Below are 12232 nucleotides of genomic sequence, written 5' to 3'. Positions count from 1 at the left end.
CGGACGAAACGGTATACGGAGTTGTCAATAATAATATCGCGCGGTTCGTTAACCGAGACGTCCGACGGACAAGTCCGGGGCAGTTGTCACGCGAGAAACGATACGTGTTGCGTTCGCGGTTTTGCCGCGCGCACGTATCAGCGCGCCCGCGGCCGGTCTGTTGGCGAGTGCGCCTCGTGAGAGAGCGGTCGGTTGGTGCGCGGACGGCCGACAACGATTTGTCGCCCGCGCCGACGGACACCTGATTGGGTCGCGCTAACTCGTGCGCGTTCCGATCTTCGACGCGGCGGGAACGGAGAACCCCGACAACACAGCTACCGGCGCGAAGTTCGACGAACTTTTGTCTCGCACCGTTGCGTTACGGTTTACGAACCCCTCGCAGGCGGGGCTCGCACACCGAACGGTCCGCGGTGACGTGGCCGAGGTAAAACGTTTAGCGGTTCCGACGTTAAATCGCGCGTCGGAAAAAAATAAATAAAAACCGAAGCGCACGCGGTCAGTCGTGTACGTACGGGCAGCACTTGGAGCATTCCGAACGTCTTTTCCAAATATGGCGCCGTCCGGCGCAACGGCATATTTCTTCTATAATCGGTAAGAGCGTTACTCATCCGCCGAACGGACGACCGCGTAACAACCGCCGACGGTGTAACGGCACCGCGTACACTAACCGTATACGGGTACCGGGTACGCGCGCCCGACCGAACCATATGGTGCGCCATCCGAGTTCGCTTCGCGTTCACGTCGCGCGTTTCGGAACCGTGACACGGGCACCCGTCGTCCAGTCGCCGCGAACAGATCACCGTCTCGTTACCGCGCGTGACGCGACACCCAAGTCGATTGGCGGCGTATCCGTGTCCCTCGTCTCGCGGGCACGAACAAATTTTCGGGTTTTCGTAAGCCGCGTTGAACACCGTTGTCGGTCGTACGCACAACTCAATACGCAGTTGCGCCGGCACGCGAATACAATATTAATTTTTTTTTTTTTTTTTTGTCTTCTTCGTCCGGGATGCGCGGGGCCGTTAAACTGATCCCGACGCCGACGACACGACGTGCCCGGCAAATCCGTGCGGAGCGCAAAACCGTTTGAATCACGTTTACGACCGTCGGACGCGTAAAACTCACGGGCGGGTCGACGGCGAGAAGATTACATTCGAACGCGTACCGTGCGACACGTGGTGTGACGACAGGTTTGAAATGGTCGTTTCAGCGCGGCGCGATCGCACGCGGACGGGATTCGCCCGCGTAACGACCGCGGTCCAATTCGTTTTTACTGCCACCGTGCGCGCACAGGTGTACGGCGAACACGTTTTTCCGTCGACCCGATTTTTACTACCGAAATTAACGGTACACAACGCGCGTGCTGATCGGGTCGGAAGGGCTGTCGACTGTTGACGAACGGCCCACGGGCCGCCATGCCAACGTAAGACGGATTCGCCGCGAGGGGAATATACCCCCGTTTTCGCCCGACTTGAAACGTTTTGGGATCGGGACCGACGAGAGCTCGAGAACGTTGCACGACGCACGGCCGTCGGCGCTTAAGTATCGTAAACCGTCGAGACGGTGCCCGTCGTCCGGAGGACGATCATGTTCGAACGCGCGTCGCCGTCCCGCAAAGTGAACTTGTCCGCCGAGAAAACAGGACCGCGACCGCCGATCGCACCGCAATACGGATTATCACAACGTTCGCGCACGTCAGCGGTGTAGGCGCACGCGCGTTTTCGACGTAAAAACGACGTGTAAATCGTAATAACAATTACAATACGTGTAGTGCCGTCGTAAACGCCACGCGTGCGGACAAGTGTACCCGCGCGACCGTATCACCGTCCTCGTACGCATCGCACCATCGCGGTACGCGCGCGGGATTTCCTCGAGTTCAATTAACACCAGCGCCGCGGCCCCGACGTGCGTACGTGAAAAAACGTAATTAATGCTTCGACGTGAACATTTTGGGTGGTCCGGGACTACGGTATTCCGATTGGTGAAACCAGATCGGACAAAGACATTAAAGACGTTGACGGTTTCTTGTGAATTCGACAAACCGTGCGGCTCTGCTACGTGCACACAATACGATTCGTAAATCCAATAGGACCGGGGTCGCGGCGAACAAAAAGAGTGAAAGAAAAAATATTTGAAAAAATAAAGAACGCGCGCGACGACGACGACGACGTATATTAGCAGGAACCAATCGGACGGGAATTCATCCCGTGTTAATTTTGCATGAACCGCCGGACCGGCAGACCCGTGCAGTTTAAGCCGACGAAGAAACGGATTAAGCGGTACTCGCGTGTTGCGCGGATGATATTTTTTTCCATATAAGTTTCTGTCTCGGACAGCCCATGAAGCGTAATACGTAGAAGAAGTTACGTAAATTTGCACTTAAGGTATACTAATAACGATTTAATAGTAAGTGAGCCGCTGCAAGAATCCGAACACGATGGCACGACGACATTAGTCGTGATCGTCGGTGATAATAATTATCACGACAATTATTGTCGTAAAAAAAAAAAAAAAAAAAACAGTAAGAGACGGGAGGATAGAATAGTAGCGGCGAATTTTCTAGAATTTCTGTTCTTTTTTTTTTTTTTTTGTCTCTTGACTTCCCGACTAACGATGATCGAAGTTAAAAACCTCCACGCGAAAAAAAAAATCATTACAAAACCTTTAAACGTCCGACACATTGTTCTGTAACGTAATTTCAGAAAATTGCATTATATATTATAATAAACAACTAAATTTTTTTTTGTTTTTTGAGTATAAATATTTAATAACTGTTTGAATTCTGCTTTCATATGATACAGAATCGATACCGTACGATATGTCTGTAAAGCAAATGCAATTATACAATCGATATTTGTTAAAAAAAATTAGCTATTACAGTCCCATTAAATTATTATTAAAAAAAATGGTGCACACGTTGCTACTACGTTTAACCGAAGTATGAAACAATTGCGATCGAAACGGAAAGTCTTGAAAATAATGTGGATCGCAACGGATTTTGCCATTACAAAGTGTTAATCTCCGTACCAAATTTCATCTAAATCGGTCAAGTAATTTCGGAGTCCGTTGGTTACGGACCATGGTGCACATAAAATACTCGTTTTTCAGTTTAAACAACCTGTTACGTGTGAGCGAAAAACGTTTTCTATCAGATCGAATTGTAAATCTAAACATTTCGCTAATCAACTTAATGTCGCGCGCACAACTTCATAAAAATCTGTCCAACCGTACGGTAGGAGTTTGAATACTTACACAAGGGCAGAAGAAATATAAATACACACATATATATATATATATATATATATATAAATGTGTATAATATTATGTGTGTTCGTGTGTATACATGCAAGCGATTCTTAATCATACTGCAGCAATCGTGAGAACCGGTAGAGTTGCACGCTGGCATCAAATGTGTACATACATAATATATAAGCAGACATTTTCTCGGCGACGACCTATGCGAATAATCGCACGCGTGCCGTGAAAGCCGTGGTGGAAATGAACGTACACCTATCGAATGGGTTTGTGGGGGGAAGGGGAGGTTGGTGCGTGTGCGCGTGTCCTTACGAGGGGGAGGAGGATGTTGGTGATCGAGAGGACAAAAAGAATATGTATAAAACGAAAAAAAAAAAAAAAAAGTAAAAACATATTATAAGAAAACTACCATACGATAGTCGCAGAAAAAACAGCAGCAGCAGCAGCCAACAACGGATCGTGAGAAACGCGCTTCTAATGGACTACACGATTGTTTTACAGGAAAGTGGAAAAAAAAAAAAACAAAAGAAAAAAGGCGCATGAAATGTGTACGCCACGGCACCTCTCTCGTCATGCCTCGTCTTCCGCTGCAACGATCACGGACCAGTTCTAACGGACTTGGCCGGTCGACGATAAATAATAATAATAATAACAGTCGTGCGTGCGGGTAGAATATTTTATGTATTACGTTCGCGCACTCGAACGCAGTAATGTGTAGTACGTATTTTGTAGTGGCCGCGGTGCGCAACGTAATATCGGACCGTACAGCCTGTGGTATTATCCGTAAGTAGGACGCGTCGGTTCGTAACGGCAGACGGCAGCGGATGACGGTTTTATCGCGACGGTTGTCACGCGCGGACGATCCCGCGTGATACGGCCCAAGAATATCGTTGTTGTTTCGTTTGCTGCAGAGCACAGCGGTTCTCGGGTGGTTTTGTTGGGCGGGACGGTGACAACGAATCCGCGGAGCCCCGAAAACCGGCGATGCCGATTTCGAACCACGACCACCGTAAGAAACGATGTACCGATATCAGGTCTGACTAGAAATGGGAGGATGATCCGCCCCGGGCCCGGAAACTAGGGATTACAAATTATTAAAAATTAAATTAAATTGATGATAAGAATTTAACGAACACCGCGAAAATGATTAGGATATACCCCCCACACCCCCCCCGGGGCCCGGGTTTCTCTCTCCACTGCCCTGCCGATAATATTGACGTTTTAATTGGTCTCCTCGTCACTCGCACGCCGCGTATCAAATGTGTCGAGTTGAATTGAAAAAAAAAGGCAAAAGTGAGAACAGTTATATAAATCCATTTCGGTAGTATATCTTATAGGTTTTAATGTGAACGATGGTTTTTTTGTTCCCTTTTCGTTTCCTTCACAATGTTTGGTTTGATGTAAAGTCACGAACGCAATTGGGATCGAAAAAATATAATCCTAACGTGTCCGCGCCCGTGACTATATTGATGCAGGTCTCCGTAATAACCCTTCATGGTCTCGTCTCGCGTGTTTGCACAATAGGATAGGTTTCACTGTGTACTATTTGTTTTTTTTTTTTTTTTTTTGAATTGGTCGGACACACTCTGTGGAGGACATCAACGTTTACACAGTCCCTACTGTACGTGTCTTTTCGTTAGTTCGTTGGAAAACGCATCGACTATTTTTCTTGTGACTCGGACTTTCGCTTTTACGGCCACCACGCATATAATGTATTATTTGTTTTATACATTTCTCAAAAAATCATCGGTTACTCATACGCTTCCGATAAACGACCCGATGGCTTTGGAACAAACGACACAAACGCAGAGCACGGCACTATTACACAACGGATGATCGTTACACGCGACAATACAATTTTAGTTCAATACATACCTGTACAAATACATTCTTTAAACGTGAAACGCAAATTACGTATATCATTTTCACACAGTCACTCACCACTGATCAACAGTCAGTCAAAACTACCATGGTATTAATTAATTTGAAGTGCTGAGAGAATGTCCATATTACTAAGCATAGGTACAAAAAGAAAGAATTTTTCGAAAATCACATTTTCAGAGTAGAATCAGTTTTGGGCTTTGGTCTGAATATATAAATTTTTTTAACTTTCCGTTACACCAAGGAAATATTTTATGTTGTGTTATTCGGCAAGTGCAATAAAATAACCGTTTGTGGGTATGTATGGTAAATTAGTATAGTATATAACTAAATATTTTTAGACTATATGAAGGATTGGGCACTGTTTTCGACCTAATTTTTTAATAATAATACTTTAATCTAAAATAGTAAAACATTTCCCGACCCTGTTAATTCAGCTGGTATTTTATGAAACCACGAATATTAAAATATATCAATAATATTGTAATTAAATATAATAAAATATGCGCAGTAAAAACATTCTACACTATCCTTGATGTTCAATTCACGTTACGCGTGTATGTACAATAGTATATGCGTTCTATCCGAAATAGTTTTTTTTTTTTAAATTACAAATATATTTATTTACCGATATGTACCGATAAACTATATCCCGATCTACAAGTGCTTTGCTTCTTAGACGATTAGGGGAGGATCTTATTGTTGATACTTGTCGTTTGTACAAGCTGAGTATATACATTATTTTCTGAGTCTTAAATAGGCATTTCAAGTTTTTTTTATTTAACGACGGCCATAAAATAATAATCATATATACTACGTAATAATTCCTAATTTGATGGAACAATAAAAAACATTAATCTTTCACTCAAAGTTCTCAATACAAAAACATTTGTCATTTACTACTGCATTGTCTTATAGCTATTATTATTAGTAGTAGTAGAAGTATAGCTTCAATAGTTATATGAAGTTAAAGATTTAATTTTATCACCGCACTATAAATAATATCTATAAAAATAACTTGCAGATTAATATCCATGGGAATTCATGCTTAAATAGAATGTATTCGAAAATTATTAGCCCATCAAAATTCTTATACTTGTAATTTCATGTAATTACATAGATTTTTAAACAGTCAAATTAAATTTAGATTTGAATACAGATTGGTTAGTTACTTTCGGATAAAATGCAAATCAACAAATTCGCGTGTATAGCAGCATTATATGTAAATTCTATGTAAATTATCTGATGATATTCTTAAATTTATTATGCAACGGTATAATTTTCCGCTTTATTTCTTTTAAATTTGTTTGCGTTGATAATGATTAATGAATATTGGTTGTTTATAAAAAACCTCAGGCAATGGTAAACCTAAATTACACTTTAAAATTTATCTTCATGCATAGAATTTTACAATACAAATCAATAGTAAAAATACAATTTGTTCAAATATTTATATAACTACTACGATTTTTTTTTAAAAAAATTAACAGTATTTAAAATGTACATAAAATTTCTAAATGGAATTAATATTAAAACCATAAAATTATTTTTTAGATTTCTCAAGTTTCATTTTTAACCATTATTATTTTATTATTATGATTTTATACGATTAGCCACTTAATTTGAAGTATTGATAATATCGATAAGAAAAAAAAAAGAACGTGAATGTTGTATCGTTTCTTTCGTTCGTACATAATAATAATATTACTCCGGAGTTTTTCATTTAGAAAATCAAAGCTTCTAAAGATATTATCTTGTACATATTTATATAAAAAACGCGTACACGTCTATAATCTTTAAAACGATTTAGACAAGTGTATAGTCTTATTTTTACACGTTATTGTTTCGATCGTGGTTTACAAATTATTTTTATTCGGTACAGCGATTAAAAGTAAAAAAATCTGTTACAATATGAATCGTAATTTTAAAACGTGCGTACAATAAATATGCTTCCGACCGATTAAAAGAGCTGATCTTGATCAAAAACTACCCGCAGTATTCTGATGTATTTAACTCATATCCGTTGGTCGGTGTAACAACAAAAGACGCTTAATCGTTCCAACCTCATAAGGTCGATTTTAATTGCGGTAGATTTTCTTTTCTGCTACCTGCAGAAGCAACTACCTATGTAACAGCATCATTGACAGTGTACCGCATTACAGAGTATTATAAAAACGTATACTGTTAACGGTTTACATATTGAATATAATACATTATTTCGTGTACACGTATATATAAATGATTGTTCCGCGACGGAAAGAGACGGAGAAACCATAGTTGAAAAGTGTATAATTAACGATCGATTGTTTTAAAACACGTTACGCCTAGACAAGAAGTGCATTAAAGTGCCATGAAAATAATATTCTTAAGACACAACGTCTATCGTGTCGGCTGTGCAATGCGTGCTGCTGTCCATCACGTGCGTTTAAGTTTCCGAGCTCAAAACTACTGGATAATATTATATATACCTATAATACACACACACACACACACAAACACACATATGTATACGAGTATATAATTACATGTAATAATATCTGGATTTATATTATAATAAATAACAGTAATAACACATTAACAGTAAGTACACATATAATACATACGCGTAGCTCACAATCGAATCAAAAGGACTTAAACTCTCGGCAGTCGGTGGCGCGTCGCTCGAAACAAGTCATCGACGGATAAACGTCAAACGGATGCACCTGTATATGTTAATTCCTATTCGAAAAAAACACTAGGCCGAAAAATATATCGATGACAGTTCGGTGTGTGTGTGTGATTTCCGACTCCCCCGCGTGCCTGTACGTGTAGTGTTTGTTGTACGTCTGTTGACTATTACTTAGTGACCCGCAGCGTCTACCTCGTCTACACGCAGTATGCATATAGTTTGTACACCGTATGTCACAGACACGAAAAACGAATCAATTATAACGCACGAAGTGCTGATAAGAATCAAATAGGTTTTATTTTTTTTTTTATTTTTTTACAAATACGTTTTTTTTCTATTCCCTTAGGTGCACTCTACACACGTTCACACGGAATGGAATTTGACGGTCGTAATGCAGACATGAGAACGGACGACAAGGCGAAGATAAATGGCAGCTCAGAGATGTTTATTACGAATAAACGTATATAGGTACACGTCTTATTACACGCATATGTACTTCGGAACAAGTTAATATACCGGAAAATTTCCTGGGTATTATTTTTGGTTTTAAGTGGACCGCGGTGCCGAAAATTATGGTTTCGCCGCAGGTGAATAACTGATAAGTACACAACAATAGGAAAATGTGGGTGGTGGTGGGTCGGTCGTTAAAATGTGCACTTGCGTGGGAGGTGGTCCAACTGCGATTTCTTCGGTAAAATCGTTTTCGGGATGTTCCACGCGCACGTTGTTATGCGCGCGTACGGTGCACGTACGCGGCATATACACCGTGGCGCCACTACCCGCTGAGTACGATTATTAAGTGCGCGCCGGCATTTTCAGGGAAACGCGAGCGCGACCGGAGGAGCAATACCCCGATGAAATTTACATAATTTTCGTCTTCCTACCCGGGGCGAACGTTTATTATACCGTACGCGCGCCGGTGTCTAATTATCGTCGCTATCCACTCCCTTAATAAATACACCACGTCCCAGATAAGAACCGGTCAGGCCTATTCACAGCGCGCACGCAAACGCAAGCACATCTACACGTATGTATACGAAAAATACCCTCAGATATAAACAATTGATTTACGATCGGGTGGCGGAGCCGAGCGTAGTATGCCCACAGCGCGAGGCCCCGACAATGGTCGCCGCCGTCGGGCTCCCGACAACAATAAACGGCGAGTGTCTCGGTTTCCTTATGAACGCGCGCCGGGAACGCTGGTAAACGGGCAACGAATATATTCGGCCGCTATACGTTCGATCTCGAAACATAAGCATTTTAACACGTCCCCGTACGGATCAGACGATATATATATATATGAACGGTAAAACGTATTGGACGAGTACGTATTACGATAAATCATCGGAGGGGGGGGGGGGGGCTGCTTGTCAAAAATCGGTTTCGTCCAACACCCGTGTAATTGTTAAAATCTAATATAATCGCGCGGTGCGTGCGCGTGCGCCCGTGTACGTACAAACTTTTCCGGGGTAATCGCTGCCGCCGCGATGACATTACTGATTATGGATAATTTGTAATGCGTCATGTGTACCGTCACCTCGGTCTTATATTCTTACATATTTTTTTTTTTTTTTTTTTTTTAATTACAGTACCATTCAGGTGAAAAACGCATCAATCTTCGTGCGCTTACATCTGTACGTGTATATGGTTTGATAACAGACAAATGTAGAATGGGATGAGCTCGAGCGGTGAGTCAGTTTTTTAACGGTTGTAAAAGAAGACACGCCTCGCGAGCGTGTCGTCATAATTTATGCAGGACCATACGGATTACTTAGACGGGTGGAGGTGGCAACTGGAGTACCACACATTATCGTATATACTGACAGGTAGGATAACTCTTTAGGTTATTATTTTAGTTTTTTTTTTCCATCGTTATTATGATTTTTTTTTTCTCTCCTCAGCGGACTAATTAGCGGCCTGCGCATCCGTACGGAGGAGAGATTAAGTCACCGTTTATACGGTCTGTGACAATCCCATTAGACATGTAGCGAGGAATTCATTATAACGTCTGAGTGGCCGAGGGACGGTCCGGTTATAACAGTCATTACTGCGCATACCTTACACTTCACCACACTACGCCCGCTATACACTACAGGGTAACAAATCATCGCATCCAATTCCATTTTGTGCACTTGCCGAGAGTATTCGGGCAATTTATTTTGTTATAAAATCATCGCGTTTAATGGCCGCCTATTTCGTTGACGTGCTTTGAAAAAAATCGCAATACCGTTTTTTTTTTCTTACTGGTAAATATATTCCTAGCGCACCTTTTTGAAATAGCTATAAATATTTTACAACATATAACAACGTCTCAATAACTAAATGAGTTCTCGATATCGCAGAGTATTTTATTATTTTACTACCTGGTTTTTCTACGTTCTTGAAAATTCGAGTGGCTAATTTACAAAGGAACATTATGTCGTACACGGTTATGTTTATTCCATAATAATTTAATCTATGTTTAATGTATAATTAATAAGTCTTTCTTTCTACAACAAAACGATGAACTTAAAAGTTTACGTTGTACAAAATAGTGTTCGAAAGTAATGAATTCGCTTATTATAATTTATTTCTGTACTTTAACTGACCGTAAGAAAATATTTACTCGTTTTCGCGGTATCTCGTCTGTTCGTTGAAAAATATTTGTTAACTATATCGCTCACCAGTCCGCAAACAAGCGAAGACGCAAAACGTTAAACACGACGTTGTACAATTTGAAAACACCTAGCGCACAAAAGTGTATCGAAAGAACTCATTTCGAGTTGCCGCAACGCAAACGGGCATTTACGCCCGAATTTATGCGTCGTCGTCGTCGTTCGTGAGAACTATAAACTGGCCGTCTACCGTTTGGTGTCGTAAAAACGAGACGTCGAAAGCATATTTACCAGAACCGGTGAACCAAGGCGTGAATCCGTCCCATTCGGTGGACCGGCATTGGGGAGGGACCAGCGCGAACACGAACAAGCTGTACAGTACGATCGGTTCCATAACGCATCGTCCGACCCGATCACATGGCCGACTGGAAACTCGATCGGAAGGGACGACGGACACCGGTGTTTTGATTATTAATCGTTCGCTGTCGTTCGTTTTACGGTTCCTGGACACGGTGGAAGGACGCAGGGAAAAAAAATAAAACAAAAATCCGACGATCAACCGGACGCGCGAACACAACACACTGGTCGGCGCGCGCGCGCGCGTAACACACGTACGCAATCCATGACGGGAGCACCAGCACACGTTGGACGCCGGGATCGGAACGAGCTGACGGTAGTCCGCGGACGCGAAGACTGGTCCGGTCCGCGCGCGGTTAGCGGCACACACCGGCCGGCGGTAGTGGGTCGGCGGTGCCGGTATGCGTGTGCGCGCGTGCGCGTCGCTCGTGCGCCGACCGTGCCCGGGGGTTGCTTTCGAAAACCGAACACGACCCTTTGCGGTCGATCCTCTGCGATCGCAACGCGTCGTCGTCGAACGGATCTTTCGCGATCCCGTACGGCGTGTTCAAAACCTGTGCAGTCCCGCGAGACCGAATAAAAACGTCCGTCTCGCTCCGCCACGGCCGGACGTAAAAGGAAAGTTTCGCGTTGCAGAGTTTACGGATCTCGGCGGTAAAAATTGGAAATCAATAAATATCGATCAAATGTATCAATAAACAACGATTGATTAAAATCTGAAGAACGTACCGGAGCAGGTGGTAATGAAATTGCAGTGCGATCGGGTAAGCGGTTCGGAGTACAATTACAAATCCCGAAATCCTTGCAGAGTTTTTCGTCTGGTTTTTTTTCTTTGATAATGTTTTTTTCAACTCGTATTTTTGCCCATTGTATCGTTTCCGACGACTCTTAATCACATTTTTTCCAAGTTCTCGATGTAAACAATTGAATTATTTCACGTGAACTTAGTTTTTCACCACTCTTCTTTGATTTTAATTGTGTTATAAATTTCAATGTTCCCTCGTTTAATTACTCTTTTACTCATTTACTTTCTTCTGTAAATTAACTTTTTTCGTTTAAACAAATCTTTGCGGACATTGTGAAAACAAGTAACGAGACTAGACGTAACGACATTTAAACTACGACTTTGGTGACAACAATCTTAAGCACTGTTGATATAGATTCAAGATAAAATGTAGTTATCCATCGATAACTACTGACTTTAATAACTGTTTGATAGCAAAATAAATGTAGGTACAAAACAAATTTTTGTTCGTTTCATGATAAATTTTTCCGTTTGATTAAGATTTGTATGATTTTTCGAGGCCAAAAAATAGTTTTCAACACAGTTTCTTGTTAAATCATAGAAATCTGACGAGACCATAATAAATTTCCTTACAGAACAGGATTTCGTCTCATCAAGGGTTCGGATAAGACAGGTTTTACTATAACACATTCATAGGCATACATCATAAACAATAATTTTTATTATTATTATATT

The 12232-nt window shown here is 41.9% G+C and overlaps 1 protein-coding gene across 2 annotated transcripts in view; it reads right to left on the bottom strand.

The window, feature by feature from the left end:
- Positions 1 to 12232, bottom strand: part of LOC112693427 (laminin subunit gamma-1) — a 50884-nt gene that overhangs the window by 9044 nt on the left and 29608 nt on the right. The window contains exon 1 of one of the 2 annotated variants that reach the window (XM_025568490.1): positions 10687 to 11087. The exons of the other annotated variant lie outside the window; for it this stretch is intronic. Within the exon in view, the coding sequence (XP_025424275.1) occupies positions 10687 to 10789 (103 nt within the window). The 5' untranslated portion in view covers positions 10790 to 11087. Of the gene's footprint in view, positions 1 to 10686; positions 11088 to 12232 lie in introns of those variants that run through there. 2 annotated transcript variants of the gene reach the window in all.

This window comes from Sipha flava, unplaced genomic scaffold, assembly GCF_003268045.1.
Source record: "Sipha flava isolate LNK unplaced genomic scaffold, YSA_version1 86_pilon_pilon, whole genome shotgun sequence".
NCBI classification, from domain to species: domain Eukaryota; kingdom Metazoa; phylum Arthropoda; class Insecta; order Hemiptera; family Aphididae; genus Sipha; species Sipha flava.
The sequence above is the reverse complement of the archived record's forward strand: the minus strand, read 5'-3'. Positions and strand labels throughout refer to the sequence as shown.